Below are 23,214 nucleotides of genomic sequence, written 5' to 3' on the forward strand. Positions count from 1 at the left end.
GGCCTCCAGTGGTTGAGTGAGCTTTGACCTAAAATAGGTCTGAGAAATGTGGATATGCTCTATGAATAGAGATAAAACAGACTGTGGAGGGGAAAAAAATCAAAAAAGATGAAATAACTTAAGGGGTCTGCAAATAAACCTTCAGACATCAGTGTAGAAAAATGATTTTTATGTGGATGGTGGTTTGCAGAGGGCATGGGAAAATCTGCTTCGACAGTGAGGAAACTTTGGTTCTTTTGAACAGTAATGCAATCATGTAGCCAGAATGTGAAGTCTGAAAAGATTTCTGTAATATGAGAGCAGCCTCTGACAACAGGATTCGTCCTGTATTGTGTGGGTCTTTATACGAAGGCTCCAGCTGAAGAAGAGCAGACAAAGGACCCAACTGTGAATTATTACAAATTCTGTGAGTGGAATTTCTATGTGTAAAATCTACAAACCCCTTTCATTGTTATTTTTATGGTTGCTTCGGCAGAAATATAGCACATTTTCAGAGAAATCCTTGGTTTAAAATTCGCTTTGCTACAAGATGAATCTAGGACACAATTTTAACATTTTAAGAAATTTAAGATTTACTTAACTGAGCAACATTAAAGTTTAATAGGTTGGCTCAGTATTTCAAGTATCAGGGTTTAGATTTGTTGTGTTAGTTTACAGTACATTAACTTTAGGCCATCCTTGAATCAGCCAGTGAATCAGAAGGAAAAGTGGAGTTTTTATATTTCAGAGGGAACAAAAGAAATCTTAACAACTTAATGTTATTCAAAAGAAAATGTTTTAAGACACTGAGAAAGTAATTTAATGGAGGAAAACGCAGATACTGTCAGTTTAATTAGGCTACTGCGAGTACCGCGACTTGCCACTAGAGGGTGGGCGACCCAGGCCATTAACAAACCTAAAATACGGGAGACAACCAGAAGAAACATCAACTGAGACCTCTGTGAGATCACAGTTGACAGTAGTCTACTGTTAAAAACATGGGGAGAAACAGCAAAGAAGATTAGACGATTAGATCTTAATACCATCTCGGTTGCCTTAATAAAGAAAAACTGTAACTTTCCAACTTCCTTTAAAAGTACATATGACTGAAGAGTCAGAAAATAAAAGAGTAGACTCTTTTACATGTTTATTAGTCACAGCTGATGTCTGGTGCATCGCAATGAGCCCTGTTATGATTTGGGCTCTCCCGGGTGCTTGCGGTCCCTCCTCCATCAAACGTCAGAAACTACTGGTATAAAACACATGCGAGGCCATACCGACCGCTCAAAGTCGCATATACCTCGTTAACCTGACAGCCTGCGGTCTGTCTCCTCAGAGACAATAAAGAGGCTCTAGATTTTAATGAGAAAGAAAAGAGGAGAAATATGCCCAGCTGTGGGACGCCTTAAATCTACTGGATTGAGCTCAAGAATGCAAAAGAAAAGTCTGTTTGTTTCTACAGAGATATTTGTGCCGGATAAATTTCATATATGTGGGAGAGTTTCTGTTGCTCGGGACTTTGAATTGGGTAATGTCTCATGGGCGAACACACAGTTGGATTTCTGCTGATAACAAAAGGGACTGCCACGAGAAAACGTATTAAGTGAGGAGTTTTTCATCATTAGCTCCAAAGGAAGTTCAAAGAAACAACAGCAGGGCTCATCAGCTTGATCTGAAGGCTAACTGACACTGACCTTGGCAGTCGTCGCCTGTGAATCTGCACATTTCTACCGAGCGAACCAAATGCAGACAGAAATATGCATTTGGGTAAGGCTTTACTGTTTGTCCTCCTCCTCAACTGCGCAACTTTGAGCTCATGCCTGTCAACTTGTGCCACCGTGGATATTGACCATGTGAAAAGGAAGAGGGTCGAGGCGATACGGGGTCAGATTCTGAGCAAACTCCGACTGACGAGTCCTCCGCACTCTCTCGGACCGAATAAAATCCCTTATCAAATCCAAGCATTGTATAACAGCACCAAGGAGCTACTGGAGGAGCTTGGGAGGGATCGGCAGCAAAGTTGCGGTCAGGACAACACAGAGACAGAGTACTATGCCAAAGAGATATACAAATTCAACATGGTCTACGGACCGCCAGAGAGCAGTAAGTATTGCAGCTCTTTAGGCAGCTAAGTTTCTGTCACTTTGTCATTTTAATATAAGCAATCAAGGCGTCCACTGTGCGTAATTACGCACCAATTGAAGAGCCAGCCAGACGCCTCACTCAAACTGCAGTTAGGTTTCTATGCCATGCAGCTTTTATCACTTTCGATTTTTTTCTTCTGCTGCATATTAGGCAGGTTTAAGGTTATAAGGAATGATAACTTCTGTCTGATATGGGCTTCCACAAAAAAAAAAATCCACAAAACCTTGCTAAAAAATTCCTAAAATTACAGCTAGTCTTTCTCCCTAGTTGAGAAACAAAGAATCTATGACTATACAAACATTGTTACTTCTTAAGTTTAACTGCTGGATACAAGATGTCTCCTTCTTCACCATGAGGTGAGCACAGACAAACTTTCCTCATTCAGCACATGAATAGATGAATGTGAAGTCCGCCTTCTTGTGTCAAACTCTGCACATACATCAAACATCCTCCCCATTAAAAAGAGGTGTCTGTGTCAGAGCTTTCTGAGTTTTGTAAATATGAAAGGTGGACTTGTTTTGCACTTGGAGGATGTGCTTTGTTCCTGTAATGCTCACCAACCTGTTTTAACCCTGAACTAGTGTTCCAGGAAAGTCACTCTCCTCCTACTCCTGACTCCACTCTTCCTCCTCTTGTTTTTTTCCTCCATGGATCCTGTCCCTCTCCCCAGATGTTCCCATTTCCTTTCCAGTCAGGCCCAAATGAGAGGGACATCTGCCCAGGCAGAGGGGGATGCCTTTAGGAGAAGGAGTAGGAAAAGTTAACAGAGGTGGACAGGAAAAGTTAGATGATGGAAGGACCTCCCCGTTAGCCTGGATAATGGGATCCCTCACTCCCCTAGAGTGTGACTCTACAGGAGGAGTGGGGTCCCATGATGCTATCACATACACAGACACATCATTACCACCCACCTCCACACTGAAAGAGAGCTTTAAGTGACCCCACTGCTTGTCTTGGCCTGTGAATCCCCCAGAGGGGTGGCCCATAAGCATGAGATCACTAACTGTAGTGCTCAGGTTTAACTTTGCTAAATTGAGTGTGAAACTGAGCCAGAATCCATCCCCTTAAACATGAATGATTCCACTGTGCCATCATTTCATTGCACATGGTAACCTTAGGTAACGTTTTTTTTTGTTGTTTTTTTTGGTGAATATTTGTCAGTAACGTCCTGTTCACATTCTTTGCTTTGTGCTAAACCTCTCTTTGGCACAACTATTTCCTTTATAGAATTAAAAGCTATGAACTGGAAGTGGAAAACCTACGTTGAGAGGGACATGTGTCAGTACTTGAGGGAGATTCATACAGCATGTGGTCCAACTGAGTCTGGATTACTGAGAAAGTAGAATAGGATAAATGCTGTGCGTGTGTGAGAGCCGGAGAGGGCCTCATGGTCTAGAGGAAAGCCAAGACCATTGCATCACAGTCCCTTTGAAATCAACAGGTGTTTCTCAAAAGACCTATTTTCCTTCAGCAATGTTCTGTTTTAAATCTCACAAAATGGTTATGACAAAAACGCCAGGCACTAGGTGCCTCAAGTTCATGTGGTGGTTTCATTTTTGGATTCAGTCACAGAGGGGCTTTAGGTACAAAGATGTAAGACAGATTTACACACGTACTTTTGGGTGAAGACCACTGTTTCTGTTGTTGTAACCTTATGTGATTAAAGAACAAATGGGAAATGGCAGAAAAACAATATAACACTATAAGAGCTGAACTGACACGTAAATACCTAAAAAGTGTGTCCTAGTCAACATTTATAATGTTTAAAATGTGGACAAAATAATATCACCCTTAATTTTTTTACTTTGTCAAGCCTAAAGCTGTGGTATTGGCAGAGGTTTTTATGTGTCCAGTGTGATCTCATACCTGAAAATATGCATTCTGTCAATAGCTTAGTATATCCACATATATACACACTGAGCCTGCTCAGACTGGTTAATGTGATTTTCATATGCTGGAGAAGGCAAGATGAACAATTTTAAGATTCATTGTGCTCTGGCAGGGACGATGATATTTTCAGTTAAATGATAATAAAGAGACGTAATCTCCCTCATATCATCACAATATATTATGAATAGGCCTGTTTGGCAGAAATTATTTAACTTTCTAGATATTCTGTATCTTTATTATGTTTGCAAATTAATTTAGGAGGTAAATCAGGTTTTAAAAGTTCTGTAACCTTTCTGATCAAGGTTAAGACACCCTACTTAAATCATTGTGGTCGTGAAGCTCACTTCTGTTGTAGTCCCACTTTGAACTGGTGTATTTTTAAATGCAAATTTAATCTAGAACTACTTTCAGTCCTCTTATCAACAGCTATAGAAGCAAAACAAATGACAAACACGTCATCCCTAACAAATGCCGGACTTCTTATATAATTACCTGATGTCTCATCAAAATCAATTTACAGTGGTGGTGTCTGAAATGTACAGATACTGGTCCAAAGCCTCTTTATAAAATTTTTCAGATGATGTGTCAAATTTGTCTCCAACAAGTCCTCCAAATTAAACCACAAATTACATTGTTTATCCATCCCCTCTACAATGACACATACAATAGCTTTCTGATCTGACGCCCCATATCGCCAGGACGATGTTTGTCTAGACAATCCTTACAAATCAAAAATAAATCTCTTTTATCATCTGACAATGCTGTGGTTAAGGCTTGGTCAGATTCAGGGAAACTTTGTGATTTGGGTTAAAATAACTAGGCTACTTCAGTAAGGTTAGGGAAGCTTCGTTGTTGTGGTTACAGTAACAAACACTTGGTTAAGGTTAGGGAATGATCATAGTCATGCTTTTTGTCACTGACATCCATCCATCCACCCCGGCCCTCTCCCTATGCAGACTGTGTCGTCATAACAGATTTCCTACTTTGCTCCTAACATTTTTACTACAGCCACTAGAGGGCTTTGTCACTTGAACATAAACATGTGTTGTTGTGGGGCACTGGCTGAAACTACTGATGCTGTCATTCTTCAAGATGCACTCTCATTAGCAGTGTACTTATTCAGCATCCAAACTGATGTTTTCGTAATGGTATATCTCTACTTGACATTAGAGATAACGATTCACTTTGGGAACAATTTTCTTTCATTAAAGATGTGGTTATGTAGATTAGCTTGAGTGTTTAAAAAAACACTTATAGGCATGTGTCCCTACCATGTTCTAGTAGGCAGATTTGTTCCCTTCCCACAGAGCACTGTTTCTGGTCTTCATGCTAAGCTAAGTAACCGGCTGCTGACTGTAGCTTCATATTTACTGTACATGAGTGATATCAATGTCAAATAAGTGTATTTTCCCAAAATATTGAACAATTCCCTAAAGATCAGGTAGAAACAGCAGACTGAGAGTGAAGCCAGTACTTATGAAGACACGGCCACCTTTGGGTGTTGCCCCTTGTGGTATAACAGGACTAGAGCACTGGCTATGTGGAATCAATTTTTGACTTGGAACCAGTGATTTCACCCTCTTTCCCTCAGTTAATGTGGGCAAACATAAACTCTCCTTTTGATGGTTTCTGAACGTAAACTGTTGACCTTTGGTGGAACTGAGGCAGCACTGTGAACCACCACAAATCTGTGACAGGTGCAAATGAAGCAGAAAGCTGCTGCAAGACTGGCAAATTACTGCATTGAGAGGCTGGACAGCAAACATCGGAAAGATTTCCTTTTATAGCATGGTACGCATACAGAATCTGGCATATGTCAATGACTGAGGTTGGGTTGTGGAGAAGTCATCATGGTCAGAAGGCATTTGGGTCCAAAAAGTTGTCAGTGGAACTGAGGATAGAAGGGTTTTTGATACGCAGATACCAGGGAGATGAAGTCATACTAAGCTCAATAATATTGCTATTTCAATTACAACATTTTCATTTCCACCAAATATAGACAAAAAGTGTTGGAAAAACACCGAGGAATTTTGATAAGGCAGGCAACAACACTAATCATTTCACTGTGGCTGATAAACTTAGTGCCAACCACTAAAGGGTCAGTAAACCCAAATTCATATTTTAGGTGTGAACGGGTTTATAAGTTTTCCAGTATATAATAAACATGTAAATTCATGCCCCTATTTTCATTCTCCTGTAGAACTAAATCTCAACACATCTGAAGTAATATGGTATGACAAAAAAGGAAAAAAAAATGCAAACTGCATTATAATCAAGAGTTTAAAAAGATTTCATCTGCTGCCAACTCAGTTTAAGATATCAGTGGACAAAGTACTGTATCTCTTTGAAGCATGACTGACATTACTCTGGCATCAAGTGGATAAAAGTTTAATCGAAAAGGCACAGTCCACTCCTCCCTCACTAAGCCACAGAAAAGTACTTTACAAAAGTTTGTTGTGAGTTGAAATGAGCCAGTCGAGAGACAAATAATCAGCAACTATTTTGATAATTGATTCATTGTTTTAGTAATTTTTGAAGCAAAATTCTTCAAGTTTACAAATTTCAGCTTCTTATTCATGAGGATTTGCTGCTTCACTTTGTCTTATTTGGTGGTTGTGAGGTGTTGGCCAGACAAACAAGCAATTTGATGAAATCATCTTGGGCTTTAGGAAATTTAGGTAGATTTCTTTTCACTATTTTCTGACATTTAATAGACAAAATTATAAGTTGAATAGTAGAGAAATTAATGGGAGATTAATTGAGAATTAAAATTATTATTTGCAGCCCCATTATTAACTTTTTAAATGTTAATTCACAGCTTGTAATATGAACTTCAGAGTGTTTAGAAACTTAATTTCACAAATCAGTAGTTTTTGTTTTACAGTGGCAACCCTTTGTTCTTAGTTATAAGTTATTATTTTTGCAAGGTTCCCAAAAAAAGGTTCTCAAAACAGTGATGAAAAAATCTTTAAAGAACATAATCTTTTTTTTACTGGAGTAGTAATAATAGTTAAAAGGTCATTATACATTGATTGTCTTTTGCTGCACAATGTCAGATGAAGAAATGTCACATACATACTAAATATGGCCCAGAAAAATACTTTTAAAAGCCATTTTTCTATGTAGATATTTTGACATGTCAAAGTGGGAAGAGCACAGGTTTCAATAATAAAATGAATGACATCTGAATTCCATTTAGCTGCTTCAGTTTCAGAGTCCTGGTATTGTTCAAGCTGGCTCACTGTGACCCTGTCATGGCTTAGACTTGAATAGAATTTAATGCAATAATGTTAATGTTATTGATAACACCTGTGCTTTTCCTACTATGCTAAGGCAAAATGTCTGCTGTGAAAAAGGCCTACACCTGAGAAACTCTTTATTTCATCTCTTGCATACATATGAAGGAGATTACAAAGAGATTATCTGTGATTATGTTGTCCAGAAGTGATGATGCAGTTGTCTGGACATACACTGCTGGTTTTATCAGATCCTGATAAGACTTTCTAAGCCTGTTCTCTCACTTAACTTTTATTTTATTCTTTCTGTTCCAGACGATCTGCTCTACTGCCCAAAAGGCATCACCTCTAAGGTTTTCCGCTTCAACGTCTCCGCCATGGAAAGGAACTCAACCAACCTCTTCAGAGCAGAGTTTCGAGCTCTGAGGGTGCCAAACTCAAGTGCCAAGAGGAATGAACAGCGGATTGAGCTCTACCAGGTGTGTAAAGATACTGTTTCCTTGTCCTTCTACCAAGATCAAAGGCAAAGCTCAAAGTCAAAGCAACAAGGAGCTTCAAAATCTCTCTTTTCTGGATTTAATCTTTGTATGCTAAAACATTACTAGATTCTAGTCTGTCAAGAATGCATCTTACATAAGCTGGTTACTTGTTCTCCACCACATGATTTCAGGCTCTAATTGACAAAGAGAGCCAACGACAACCAGATTGTGGTTGCGGGCGTGGGTAACAGCCAGACCAAAAGCCAAAAAGCTCAACAGGCCTGCGGAGTGTTTGCAGAAGTAAGACAGGGTTACTGTTAGTGCAGTACTGGCAGGTCAGATCTAATATGGTCTCCATTTTGGTTATGTAGAGGTCTTTTTTAAATCAAGCTATTAAAAGGCGGCTCTGCTCTGTTAAGTGATGACATGATACGACCACTTTCCTAAGTTGTAGTCAACATCATAAAGTCCCTTTTATTTTGTCTAAATATCCTTGGCATTATAGATCCAATCTAAAGGTAACTATTAAAATAAAAGTGATAAAAAAATACCACTATATACAGATGCTCTGGTCAGGCATGATGTTATGAGAAATCTAAAAAGACAATTTTAGCAAACACATAAATAATACTACAGGCAACTGCAACTCCAATTTAAATAAGTATACGTTATTACGTATAAGTTACGTGGTGGGTATCTAGCAAGTGTGTGTTTACAGAAGAGCTTAATCTGGTGGTCAGTGTAATGCAGGGGAGCAGCAGGGGGCAGGTGTTTTCATTCTACCAAAGGAAATTATTTTTACTGTCAGTTTCAAAAACAGGGGGGAGTACAGGAGAGGGGGGGCATACTCTTTTAAAAGTAGCAATAACACAATGAGTAAGTAAAAGTTCTGTGTTTAAAATCTTAGTACATAAATATTGGCAGCAAAATGTCCTTAAGCATAGCACTTAGTTTAATATACTTAGTTACTTTTCACCCCGGTCATACTCAAGACAGATTTCCTGAGAAATAAATCACATTCTTCTTTTACTTTCATATTTGTTCACATTTTCATCCAAATATATGGGACGAAATGATGTGCATTGTTTTACCGTTTTACTCCAGAGACAGGTCAGGAGCTAGACTTGTAATTTACTTTTATAGGTGCTCCCACTGAACACACACAGCAACCACCAAGTTTCTTTTTAAGCAAAAGCTATGAACTGGACAAATGTGTTTATATTTAGAAAGAATAAAATTGACTGTGGGTAATGTGAAAGCTGCAGCTTGCAGTGAGAAAGTCACAGACAATTAGCATCCAATCCTGCAACTTTGCACAATTTCTTTTAGCCTGTAGCTTAATTGTTTTGGTCTAAGAGCACACAAATTTACTAAATTGCTGAATATTACTGCTCGCAACAAGCTTGTTTTCACAAACAGCTGTTGTTTTCAGCAAGCAAGCTTTGATAAACTATTCCCTTCCTAGCCATGACACAGCATATAGACTAGGCTAGCAACTAGCTAGCTGGTGAAAAACAGCTAGCAAGCTAAAGAGCCGGATATTTACCTTGGGAGAGAAAAACAGAGATAAAAGAAGAGTGAATACTGGACTCACATTTAACAGATGTGACTCCAGTTGAATGTTGCTTTTGTCTCCCAACAGGTTAACATGTGTGTCAGGATGTCTGTCAAGTTCTTCTGCCCCCAACAGGCCAAAAAATAGAAACAGGAAAAATATATGCAGATAAAGGCCCTACATACACTCCAGGTGTTTTGAATTATTTGGCTAATTAGACCTCTGTTCACGCTTAAGGTGGGTGGAGTATGTGATGTCACTGGACTCCATGAACCAATCAAAATAAAAAAATGTGTAACTTGTCCCGCCCCAACCGGTGCAACAAAGCAAATAAGTGAATGAGGGGGATGTCAATCAAGCTCTATCAAGGGGGAGGTATAATAAACCAAAAAAAGTCAAATAACCTGTGAGGGTGTTCCATGGATGTGTGGTCCCTTAAAACTATTCAGAATTTAAAATATGCTCAAACTGACAGTTATTAATGCACTAAGTACTACATGATAATATCAAGAATTTAAAAAAGGAACAATAAAAATTCTCCCATTTTTTTCCATGTTAGGTCGAGGTTAGGTCACATTTTTAGCCATGCTACCAGCACAGCTTCAGGGATGGGTCCAAATTTCAATTTGTCCAGTACTTTGGCTTATGACCACATACCTGCAGAACCATCAGCCCATGCTTACATGCTCAACTACATTGATGAACATGTCTAACATAACAAGCTAGAAGAAAAACACCATTAACAGCTACTAAACAGGAGGGTAATTTGAACAAAGTGGAAATATTGTTGAGGGACATTTGTTGTTTTACTGCATCGTTTGACATATGAGAGTTACAAATACAGTGCTTCAATATAGCACTGTACCTACTACATCTCAGCCTTTAATTACCTCTAACAACAGACTTCGGCAGATTTTAGACATCCATGTTTGCTTGCTTTTGAAGGCACGTCTGCACTTTTTACCACCAAATGGGATATATCACACTGGATATATCAGTCGTAATTACGACTTGGATTTTGACGTGAATGCTATTTACAAGTGGGAAACTGGTAATTACGGTGACTCCAATATGACACGAAAGCACCATAAGTACAACCTAACAAAGCCATTTGGATGCTCTTAGTCTTTTTTTATCTATTTTTTTTTAGCGATATAATCTGTAATCACATTATCTTAACTCTTAGCATAGCTTAGCTTAGCCTTGCTCAAGACAACTAACAGCTCTTTCTTGTACCAACAGCCTTGTCTGGTGTTTGCTCTATTCTACATGTTATTTTGTTGGAACAAGTATTGAGCAAAAACCTTTTGAGTGACCATGTCTTCTTGCCTTGCAGATTGTGAGGCCAAATGAACACATAAGGAAACAACGCTACATCGGAGCCAAGAATGTGCTGACCAAAGGTACCCCAGAATGGGTCTCCTTCGATGTGACTGAGACAGTGCGGGAATGGCTGATGAACAGAGGTGAGACTGAGGTCACTGTCATTAGTTTTTTTACAAAAACCTCTCATTAGCCCTAATGATCATTCAATGTTTGAACCCAGAAACATGACTTGTATTTCTCTTACAAGTATTGAGTTTTAGACAAAAAGAAGAACTTTGACAATCCTCTTGTCCGTGCTCGTTTGCCATCAGGAACTAACCTGGGCCTGGAAATCAGTGTGCACTGCCCCTGCCACACCTTCAACCCAAACGGTGACATCATTGATAATGAGAACGAGGTGCTGGAGGTGAAGTTCAAAGGTGGGCTTCAACAACATTTTGTCATATAGTTATTTATGCCAGGTGTTAGTTGCTCATTTAATCTAATGTCTCTGAATGTTTTCTTTCCATCTTTCTATCCTATCAGTTTAAGATCTGCGGGTTGTGTTGCATGTTCATATAGTCCTTAGTCAATTCAATAATTAAAGATATATACATATTGTAATTTGTCATTTCAAAATTTGGGGAGTTTGGTACAAGTTTGATATAATTTAGCACCTAATTTAAGTGCTTATGATTGTTTGTCTTTATAAGAAAGAAGTGTTGCCTGATTCAACTTTTGCCTCAGGACTAAAAATAAGCTTTCAATGTCAGACAAAAAGACAGCGATGACAGTTTCATACTCAATAATTTTGAAAATTGTATGCTCAGATGAGGGACATTGTGAAAGGAAAAAAGCCACTTAATAGTTGGTTTATGTGTGCCTCGATCATGTCTATAATTAAGGTGTGGATGGAGATGAGGAGCACAGTCGCTTGGATTTGGATCACCTGAAGAAGAAAAAGGAACAGTACCTGCCTCACCTTATCCTCATGATGATCCCACCACACCGCTTGGACACTCAGTACACCCGCCGACGCAAGAGAGCACTGGACACAAACTACTGTTTCTCGTAAGGGGATACATAAATAGTCTTTAGCAATTGACAAATAGGTATTACTTGTAATATCCCAAATATATCCTGCAACACACTGTATATATAGTATAGCCCATGTGACCAAGAAGGTATTAAATGTTCAGAGAATGTCTAGATGCATTATTACAAAAATTAATATGGAGACTGATTTCGTTATTGTTTTGTTTCCTCATCACAGAAACACGGAGGACAGCTGCTGTGTTCGCAAGCTCCACATTGATTTCCGGCGTGATTTGGACTGGAAGTGGATCCATGAGCCCAGTGGTTACGACGCCAACTACTGCTCTGGGCCCTGTCCTTACCTGAGGAGTTCAGACACAACACACAGCTCGGTAAGGACTCCACAGTGATACAAAACGAGAGCATTTGTGAGATACTTTACCACAGTGTAAAACAAAACAAAAACATATGTTTCACTTATTTTTAGTGGTAAATAGCCATGCAGGTACATGTAGCTTTTAGTCCAGAGTTTGAGATATTCACGTCTGAGCCCTCTGCCTCCACCTGGAAGTCTTCATGGGATCAAAACAAGCATGAACCTAAATATAATTACACTCAATCCAAAAAGTGGTTGATCCAATCAGACCTAAATAGAGAGACAACAGAAACACTGGGAGACGGACGACGTGCCACCAATTAACAAGCAACATCTCAAAATATTAGCAATCCGTGTCATTTTTTACTTCCTTCCCAGACCTCACTGTGAACAGTTTTCTTGGGAATACGAAGAAATAGTCCGTATGAAAACTGCTGATAACTGTGAAGTTTATTCTTGACCTTAATAAGATGAACCTTTCCCCTCTTTTAGCTTCATGTTTTGATTCTTGAGCTCATACATGGACTGTATGGCTGAGCTATAACAACACCACTGAAAACAGAATAGGCAACCGTGTCCAGCAAACACTTGTAGACTAGCAGACAGGATATTCTAGACCGTAATCTTCCGGAAAATGTGTGGGAAAAAAACATAATAGATTTCACCAGATTATTTAGTGTTGATTGTTTAGTTGGTTATTAATCTCAATATTTACAGATATTTCGTAAAGTTTAGCCGTTACACTGACCTAGCCAATAGATTATCAAGATTCCATCACTCTGTAGTTACTGAATAAAAAACAATTTACCTAATTGTTGCACAGCTGTAAATAATATCTGAAAGTGAGTTTTCATCTCTCCCGTGTGCTTTCCAATAGCTGCTGAGCCTGTACAACACTCTGAATCCAGAGGCATCGGCCGCCCCCTGCTGTGTCCCTCAAGACCTGGAACCCCTCACTATACTCTACTACTCTGGACGAACCCCCAAAGTGGAGCAACTCTCCAACATGATTGTCAAGTCTTGCAAGTGTAGCTGAGAAGACTTTGAAAGGCGAGGTAGTGTGGCACGATTTTACTAGGTACTGACCAGACCCATGCTCGTTGACTTTTGGACTCTTAGCTGTGACAAATACTTAAAACTGACCCTGTGGCCTCGTGGCGTAGATCTGAAAACCACTCTGGAGGTCACACTATTTTTTTTTTCAAGGATGCAGATTTTCTTAAAACTTGAGATCATCTTTTTTTTCGTGTTTTGTTTTTTCCACCCACTCAGTCAGTTCTGAATGACAAGTAGCTCTCTTCTTTATCTTAAAAGGTCCAACCCAAACCAAACTCAGTCTTACAATCAAGGTACAATCTTTAAATATTTTCGTCTAGATTTGTGAAGATGGACAACACACTGTTAAGGCTAGATTACAGAGACTCCTGTACAAATCTGTGACACGAAGATAAAACGATGAAGTAATGAAAGAGACTTACTCTGTGCTATATTTTCTACTTCAGAGCTCAAGCAAATATTCCACAAAGTTCAAATCTCTGCATTATCTGTACAGCAGTTTTCCTGTTTCTAGCCTTGGAACAGTATTGCTCATAGTCACAAATATAGACGTGCTCTCCTGAATGGTTGAAGAGTCCTTTCAGGATCTGGATTTTTCCTTGAACTTGCCTTAAGCTCCCTTCCCTTCAAAACAGTGGGCATTATCTTCAATCACAAAAGGAGAAAGGACAGACTTGCTGCTGTATCCAAAGCCATAGCTGTGGTCAGGGAAAAGGAGAGCTGAGAGAGAATGCCTGTTGGATTTGCAATGGAAAGTGAATGAACAAAGAAGTTGAGCCAAGCTTTTCTTTTTTTGGCCAGCCAGCAGCAATGGCCTTTTTTTTCGGTGCATCTATTAGAATGGATGGAAGAAGAGGAAGAAAAAGGAGAAGAAGAAGAGGAGGAAGGAGAGGGAGAAGAAGAAGAGGCGGAAGAAGAAGAAGAAGAAGAAGGAGAGGAAGAAAAAGAAGATGAAGAAGAAGAAGAAGAAGAAGAAGAGGGAACCTGTATGCAAGGGAAGAACTGTGATGGAAACTAGCCATGAGCACACTGCCTGCCATTCACTGGAAGTTTTCATCCCTAACAGGTTCAAATTATTTTTGGGACATCAAAGAATATACTGGAAAAGAACAAGTGTTATGCAACAAGCTTTTTTTTATGAGATTTCTTTTACATTAATAGCAGATTTGTTCTGTTATGCAACTTGTCATATAGTGATTGTTTCACTAACTGGGATGAAAATTGATTGATGGAAACACTTTTATATAAAACCACGAGTACTGTTACATTTCCTTGTGATTTAGAAAGAATATGCAACTTTTTTTGTGCATAAACAAATTAGTTTGACTTGTTGTATTTGGTCCAGTGTATGTTTGACTAAAATCTTAATGTATTAAAAGGTGACTATCCCCAGAAAGTTCAATCGGAGCACTTTTCTCAAGCAATAACAGGAAATGTAATGACATTTAAAGTGCAGCTGTTTATTTTTTTTATTTTTTTTTTTTAAATCATACTATCCTATCAACTCACCTGTCACCTTTCACTCCAGCCAGCTGACAAGGAGTCACATGTGCATGTGCAGTCAGGACTCTGGTGTTCCCAAAACACTGCAGTCTTTCATTCCCTCTGCTCCGTCTCTGTTTGTGTTGGTGCTCCTTTACAGTGTGAAGCCCTAATGGAACAAAAAAATGAAGAGGGAGGGGAAGAAGTCATAACATGACAGTGGCTGGATGTACAGTTAGACCTCATTTTTCTCAGAGTCAGGAGAACGATTCTGAATCCCTGTACTGTTTGACGTTGGCCCAGTCAGAGTCATCTAACCTTTAGGTGACATTTAGGTGATGTTTTTGGCAGTAATATTGTTTGGTTGACTTGTTGATCATGATTGTTATTAAAAACACAACATGCAAAACCTGTATGAGCCCTTCTTAAAACCATAAGAATCACACACAAAATGATCAAATGTAATAGATCTGTAAAAACATTTAACACCAAATTACGGAATGATGGATTTACCCAGTGGTCTTGTCTGCCATATTGAAATGCCATTTATTTTCTCATAATGTTTTGGTTCCATACGAACATAATTTTTCTTACTTGAATCTCACCAGTCCCACCTGTTTCCTGCAGGCGCATGCAGAGGCCTTTTTTCTACCAGAGTAATAAATTCAACTTCTCTTTCTCAGGGATTGTTGCTTAACAGCTTTCCCAGGCGAGAAGCAATCACTCTTATTTTCAGAGCATATTAATGTGCAGACATCTCTTTATTTTCTTATTTTTCATAGTATTGTTAGTAAAAAATCACACATAACCTAGTGAGATGTATTACACACTTGGACACTACCTTCAAGGTGTTTATCCCCCTCCAGTATGACTCTCGATTTGTCTTTTGAGTTCTTTGATTCACCCGGAGGACACCTCTGTTTGACCTTTGACCTTCTGGAAAAGAGCTGCAGAGCATCTGGACCACAATGAGTTTATTACTGTTTAACTTATAAATGTTTGAAAGTGACTTGTTGCTTTATTAGAAAGTCAGAACCATTACACCTAGTTAATCATTTACTAAGATTATTGATTAACAACTTATTTTGAAAGATTGATGGCTTCTGTTAAATGCATTATAAATTATAAATGAGGATAAAAACCAGTCTGGTCCTGCCTGAGCCAAAACTTTTTCTTAACAGTTATTTATAAATGACCGATAAAGTATTACAAAATGCTTTATTAACCATTAACAGTCAACTTTTACACCTTATAAAGCCTAAAATAAAATAAATAAATAAAAGAAATTGTTAGCATATATTTTTACGTCAAGTTTGCCAATAGATAGCAATCAGCCGGGCAGATTTTTTTTTTTTTTGAGGGGGGGGGGGGCTGACTTGGGTTGAGCTAATATGGACTGACAAGTAGCCAGAGAGAATTCCCTTTCTCTGTGTGCCCGTTATTGTTCCCTGTCACGATGAATCAGAAATGAACCATGATGGAGACACAAAGACCAGAGGGCATGACGAGGTCTAAAACAGGGGTTGGGGCTTTAATGGCTTTGCAGACGGCCCTGTACTAACAAACACACATTACCGGTAAAGAGCAGCCATGTCCCATGCATGATTGACTTTTAACCTTCAGCAAAAGTCACTTACTTACATTCAAGTTCATTTGTCCCTGCTAGAAACAAACTGAGCAAGACTTTAACAAGTTAAATACCACATCCATCAACAGCTACATGTCCCTGTTTACTTCTTCAAGTCAGTAAATGCAACCTAAACTGGGTGGTTGTCCACTGGGTGGACTCCCAGTAAGATTAAGATAATATAGCTGATTCTTCCAGAGAATCTTTTCCCATGTCGGCGTAATGGAAGCAGGCTGAGGGGTTAGCGATGGCTAGGCCTCTCCTAACAGAGGCAGTAGCTTGGCTTGGATCTTTCTATTCATGCAAGGAGTCATTTTGGCTCACGTAGCGGCTAGCCACATTGTTCAGAAAACCACCACACAGACGGTGAAAAGCTCACAGTGAGAGACATACGGTGAAGCTTATGAAGCAGTGATGGGACATGCTCATCAAGTGTGAGACTGCATGTTTGTGTTGCTGGTCAGTATTTGGTGCTAGAAAGGTGTATAAAGTGGAATGCACGAGCAGGAAATGAGTATCATGACAAATAAATATGGTTGTTGAATCACTCAGAAGCTACACCACCTAAATGGATCCAATAAGATCTCTTGCCTCTCTTCTTCAACTGCATAAAACTCTTCGAAAAAGAAAAAAAACTATCTGGATTCTGCTGAGCCTGGACTTTTATTTATAGAAACAATGACACTCAAGAGAGGTTTGAAGATGGAGATAAGAACATTGTTTTCTTCTTCTGGGGTCAAGCTGGCCACCTCAACCTCAGACCTGCAATAAACCTATTTCAGGCTCCCAGCTACTGGATGAGCAAGCCACAATCTCATTCAAGTTCAGGGTCCACTTCTGGGTTGGAGTCTAACTTTCTCAGAACTTGTGCTCTTCCAAGACTTACCAATGATGAATTGCATGACACGTAAATGCACAGAGGTTTGGAAAACTGTCTGCTGCTATTCCCTGAGCAGATTAACAGATGTGGAGGGAGAAAAAAATGAGAGGGGGAAGTGAGAGACAGAGACAGTGAGGGAAAGTAAGTGTGTGTGTGTTTGTGTGTGTGTGGGAGAGAGAGAGAGAGGGAGAGAGAGAGAGAGAGAGAGTCCTCAAAAGGACTGCTGCTGCAATAAAATCATCAGGTCACATCAGACCAGTTCTCAGGCCCCAGGGTGGAAAGAGTTGTGTAATTCAGCAATGAGAAGAGTGTGTGCACGAGTACACACACACACACACACCCATACATATACATATACAAGTCAAGCCAGCGGCCATAGTTACTGGAAAAGAGTGAAGGGGTGAACAAATATGTAAACACATATCAACTTCATAGACCTTTATAGCTAAACAAATGAATGGGAGGTCTGGATCAAACTACAGCATTATATTACAGCAGAGTGTGTGTTTCCGTGACAGTATTCCAATAATAGAGGGATGGTGTGTGCAAGAGAGAGAGAGGAGAGAAAATAAGAGACTGTGAGAGAAAGGGAGAGACGGAGACAGTGTGAGATTATAATTTGCACACCGTTTAAATCAGGATACATCAGCCAAGTTTGAATTACATAAACAACTGCTGATTCAGAGATAGAGAGTTGTAAAAAAAAAAAAAAAAGGAAAGGAAATAAAAGAAAAAAGAGAAAAAGATCTGTTTATGAGATGCCAGAGAGGCAAAGCAGTGGCCAGCAGTCAGTTCATGGCCAGTCCATGAACACAGCAGGATTGCCCACACAGGGGGCTACGGCGAAAAAAAACAAAAAACAAAAACAAAAACAAAAACAACACAGGATCATCCTGCAAAAAGGTTGAACCTCACAACAAGGCATTATCCAGCAAGGTGATGCACTGGCCAATCAAATACATTCAAACACACATTCCTGGTTGATTAACTGTGTTCACTACTATTTACCTTGTGGTCACGCACGATGAACGATAAAATAGCAGATGCCATGATAACTTTCTTTTCTGTCTGTATTATAAACCTGCTGTGCAGTTTGATGTCTGTAATGCTTTTAAACACATTCATTTGTCATTCAAACTGGACTTCCATATTTCATTGTCTCACCACAACCTTAAAAAACATGCCCCAACAAATGCCGCTCCCTATGATGTTTCAACGCAGGGCTGGTTTCTCTCTGATTGCCCACTTAGGGGTTTTGTTCCATTCTTGCAGCTTATGGTGGCTAGTGATAGCTAATGTTAGCAAACTTTGGTTAGATATTTTTGCTATATTATGAACATTACATGACTAAGTTTTTTGCATTTTGCATCATCCTGTAATTGTCATTCTTGGCTGTTCCTGCAGAAATTATGTTTACATACGACTAATTTGTAACAGCAAATGCACTGTGAACTTTGGTTTCCAGTGTCACAGTTCTGCGTTTTGAAAGTTTGGTAGCATAATTTCTGGTAGTTAGGATTGCGTGGCCTGGGTAGCTACTGTTCAGCAAAACTTATATAGTCTCACTTTAAGTTCAATCCTTTATGACGTTACATTAAAAATACAACATCATCTTTACCAGCTTTCAGTTTTCACTTTTCAAATAATCCTTAAGAAATGATATAAAGAACGGCGGTAATCACATCATGAGACACACGGGAAGTCCTTGTCACATACACAAACAGTCAAACTGTACAACATCCTGACAATAAAACGATAAAAAGGACTCCTTTGTTTGAGGACTCTGTGTAACACTGCCAGCAGCAGGGTTTCAGTTTCCTCTATTTCATTTACTTTGTCTCTCTGTAGCTGTAAACACCTTCACCATTTATATCAGGTTATAGTTCCTAATGCTTTACCTACGACTATATAAACTCTCAGAGAAACATGAGGACTGAGGATAAAGCAGGACGTCTGTGTGGCATATCCTGTATGTACAGTATGTGTGTTCAGCTGGTCTGGTGTGATTCTATGCACATACAGTATATGGCTTGTGAGAAAAAGAGAATCTTAAATCATGTGGACACCTGAGCAGTAATACTTGTTAGATTACCCTCTAGGTAATGGTAACACTGGCCTTCTCCCCCATACTCATCCCACAAGAGCGAACCAGACTGATGAGGGCAGTCATATCTTTAACAGCCTCCTATGCAGCTGCCTCCACTCAAACAGGTAATGGAGACAGTGTCAGTGGGGTGCTTTCTCCTGCACAAGCTCCAAAATGAGGACTTAAGTGGTTTTGCTAAGTTTATTATCTTTCTGCCTGTCTGGGCATACTGTATGTTCTCACAGTTACTGGGGATAAAACTGGTGAAAACAGCTATGCAGTGGTCTCTCCACAAAGAAGAAGAGATTTATACCACTTGGATAAAGGCTAAGGAACACAAAGCTTGAAGTCACTGAGTCAATGAGCTGCAAGAGGCCCGAGCAGATGTAAGAAATGCTGAAAATAAAAAGCTTTGACCTCACTTTCCTTAAAGATCACTGGAAATAGCAACCGTGCAAAAACAGGTACAGTCTAGTGCTGTTGCTGTGTGTAGTTAAGGATCATTAAAATGGATTGCACTTAATGTTGGTCCATAGAAAGGAAAGTCTGCAGGTGTTTCATATACTGTAGAGTTTGGAATATAACTAAACAAAGGAAAACCAGGTGTTTTGTAAAAAAAAAAAAAAAAACCCAAATCTTTAAACAGGTGTCCACAGCAGCCCTGAGAGGTTTTTATGACTTTATGTTTTATGTCTTTGTAATGAAACCTAATATAATATGCGTGATAAGTTGGTGCTAAGTGCCCTTTTCAGCCCAATTATCAAAGTCTACATTTAAATTTGGACTGGGTACAATCAGCTACATGGGCTGCAACTGAACTATAGATGCCACAGTTGCGATTATGCAGTGAAATGCAATCAAAACAAGCTTTAATGAGCACTGAAATTTCCCAAGTGAACTAAAGTATTTCAGTTGTAACAATAACTTAACTGTTCAAATGCTCAGCTGGTTTGAACACGACATTGCCATCAGTTACTTGTGGATACAGGAAACTGCACCGTTGGACTTTTGTCCATTAACATAAACAACTTAATGCCAAAATTACTCTACAAAAGTGGAAAAAGTAAAATTTGTTCATTCTGTAATTACTCTTCTATTAGTAACAAGATATTTCTGCCACGGCATTTCCAAGTTACCAGCAGAAGCAAAGACATGCTGTTCATCCACAAAGCCAATGAGAAACATGTTTGGTTTGTGCCTCCCCATTAATCTGCACGAGACCTAATGACTGCTTTGGCTGGCGGCGCTCCATAGGCGACTGGCTGCTCTATGTCTCACACAATGTGTTTATGTGTATGTGTGTGTGTGTGTGTGTGTGTGTGTGTGTGTGTGTGTGTGTGTGTGTGTGTGTGTGTGTAGGCCTAAAAGTTACATGTGTGTATGTATGTGCATAGGCTGTATAAACCATTTCAGTCCAGTTTCCGCTCACATCGTACAGAATCAGCCCTCCTGGTCACCTCATCCTCATCCTCATCATCCTTCTCTCCTGCCTTGAATCCTCCCTCAACAACACTGGTACTGCACTCTCCTGGCTAAGGTTATACAGTTCATCAACATCTCCTCCATTGCTCCTCTGTCCCAAGGTGTGCCCCAGGGTTCAGTGCTTGGTCCTCCGATATTCATCCTTTACTTGCTTCCCCTTGCTAACATCATACGTCTTCATGGTCTCCACTTCCACTGCTACACTTACAATATTCAGCTCTACATCTCCACTCAACTGTGCCCAACTGCATCACGGAAATCAAATCAGCAATGGAAGGCAACTTCCTCAAACTATACTGTGATCAATGAAAAAAATGAGTCATTTTTTGAGTGCAACCTCTCCTTCGAACACCACTCCCGCTCACGTGACTACATCACCCCTGTCCTCCAGAAGCTTCACTGGCTTCCTTTCCCACAAAAGATCCATTTCAAAGTCCTTCTCTTCGCACACAAAGCCCTCCATAATCAGGCCCCCTCCTAACTCACTGACCTGCTCTATCACCACACTCCTTCCCGCAGCCTCCGCTCCTCCAAAGCCAAACTTCTGTCTACACCACTCAGGACCAAGCACTGGACCTGGGGCGACAGAGCATTTTCCATAGCTGCCCCCCTCCCTCTGGAACTCTCTACTCGAATACATCCAAGACTGCAGTGATCGGTCCATGTTCAAATCCCAGTTCAAAACTCACCTTTTCAGAACTGCTTTTAATGCGATTAATGTTGTGTCGTACTTTGTATGGCATTTATATATATATACTGTATATATAATTATTTTTAATTCATGTAAAGTGTTTGTATGTACCCTGAAAAGTGCACTATAGATAATATGTATTATTATTATTATCATTAATATTATTATTAGTTGCAGTAGTAGTACATTAGTGTTATTAGTGGGCCACATGAATGTTCAGTTTCATTTGCAGGGCTAACCTCCAAAACACATACACACACATACATACATAAACACACACACATACTGTAAATAAATATATATATATATGTGTGTGTGTGTGTGTGTGTGTGTGTGTGTGTGTGTGTGTGTGTGTGTGTGTATATACAGTATATACATATGTTATATGTTAAAAACTACATTTTAAACATATTACGGGCCCTACAGGATCTGCTGGAGAGATTTCTTGGCAAAGCCACTTCGAAAGTGAAATCCACTGAATACTCTGTGTGTGATTTACTAGTGAGGTGCCACCACAGAAATGGCAGCTTGTCTCCTCCCGCCTACAACCTGGATTTGTGTATATAATTTAGGCCTTGACAACAGAACCGTGGGCCCAATGGAGGTTTTTGTAAACGTCATGTAGGAGCAGAATGAGATAAAATAGCCAGTGTGAGAATGAATCCTTTGGTTCACTTTTGGACTCAGTAACCTGACATGGCAGGATCACAGAGGACAGTACACGTCAGAGCAGGCTTGCATTAATGCAACATGTAGGATTTATACTCTCTAAGTCACTGTGATACACAAACAAACTTAAATTGCATAGTTGTCAAGCAACATCCTACCATCACCGTAAACACAAACTGAGCATATGAGCAGTCCCCTCTCACATTCCCACTACATTCTCCAACACTCCACAATAAGATTTGTCAAGCTCCACTCTTGAGTACAATCACTGGAAATGGCCTCACAAGGAGCTAAACTGTGAGTGTTCGTTTGTCTTGTGAAGGTGTTTCCATTGAAATGAAACGCCTCTAAACAAACTATTGCTGGTTCAGTTTCTCTGTTCTCTAATGCTCAGATCATCATATTTGTCCAGATGGCCAAATCGGATCTGTAAACATACAAAATAAGATTCTTCTTCCTTTGTCACTGCCATTCACCCCTCCATCTCCAGACCCCAATCCGATTTGTCTTTGTATTCAGTTCCAAATAAAATAGTGGTTTCACTGTGTCTGTAAACTGAGCTGATCAGCTGTGTTTTGTTATGTTTGCAGAAGGCAAATAACAAACATCCTAGTAGTCAAGCTGCGGGCCGTCCAGCGGTCCACTTCTTTAGCCCAGTGACTAACATGTTTCTTTTATTACACGGATTAAGATCTAAATTCAGTTTTATCTTTTCAGCACCACAAACATAATCAGTGTAATGGGAGACAGAAACCCACCCTGCGTTACAAACAATCATTTTACTATTAAAATTTCCAAAGATGGAATAACAAATAACATTTCCAGTTGAGGAGCTTTATTGAGTAATTCAGCTATTTTAATTCATTTCTCAAGTCAGTAATTTTATTTTTACTGCATTATGTCTTCACTTACTCTTTGGCACATTTAAAAAGGATCCATTAACCTCAAGAACACATATTTGCCAAATGCACACTGCAAACCTGCTAAGTACATTGGTGAGATAAACTTTTTTCTAGCTTTAGCGTCATGCTCTGATTGATCTTTGATAGTAACAGTACAGTAACAGCCAAACTGCCTTTTTTCCAGCAACAGGACACACTTGTACTTTTCCAGTTGTAGTTGTTTGTGAGCACTGCTGAGCAAGGTGCTTTGTTTAAGCACTACAGGACTGGATATATACACACTTCTGTTTACATTTCAGAGGAGTATGTGTTAGCTTTGTTGCAACCCTCTGTGAGCTA

General features: G+C 39.5%; 1 protein-coding gene across 1 annotated transcript; it reads left to right on the forward strand.

Annotated features, from left to right (window-relative positions):
* Positions 1–1,274: 1,274 nt before the first annotated feature.
* Positions 1,275–14,947, forward strand: LOC111653047 (transforming growth factor beta-3 proprotein-like). Its single transcript, XM_023403499.2, has 7 exons — positions 1,275–2,082; positions 7,566–7,729; positions 10,621–10,750; positions 10,922–11,029; positions 11,495–11,660; positions 11,863–12,016; positions 12,878–14,947. Exons 1-7 carry the CDS (start codon positions 1,737–1,739, stop codon positions 13,034–13,036), a joined length of 1,227 nt encoding a protein of 408 aa, XP_023259267.1. The 5' UTR covers positions 1,275–1,736; the 3' UTR covers positions 13,037–14,947.
* The last annotated feature ends 8,267 nt before the right edge of the window (positions 14,948–23,214 follow it).

This window comes from Seriola lalandi, unplaced genomic scaffold, assembly GCF_002814215.2.
Source record: "Seriola lalandi dorsalis isolate HSWRI2012SDOR001 ecotype SW California unplaced genomic scaffold, Sedor1 jcf7180002054139, whole genome shotgun sequence".
Lineage (NCBI taxonomy): Eukaryota > Metazoa > Chordata > Actinopteri > Carangiformes > Carangidae > Seriola > Seriola lalandi.

Excerpts from the sequence above, each read along its gene's own strand:
- LOC111653047 (XM_023403499.2), top strand. The coding sequence starts at position 1,737 with ATGCATTTGGGTAAGGCTTTACTGTTTGTCCTCCTCCTCAACTGCGCA. Across the intron at positions 2,083-7,565 it reads CTACGGACCGCCAGAGAGCA|ACGATCTGCTCTACTGCCCA; the intron begins GTAAGTATTGCA and ends TTTCTGTTCCAG. Across the intron at positions 11,030-11,494 it reads GCTGGAGGTGAAGTTCAAAG|GTGTGGATGGAGATGAGGAG; the intron begins GTGGGCTTCAAC and ends TCTATAATTAAG.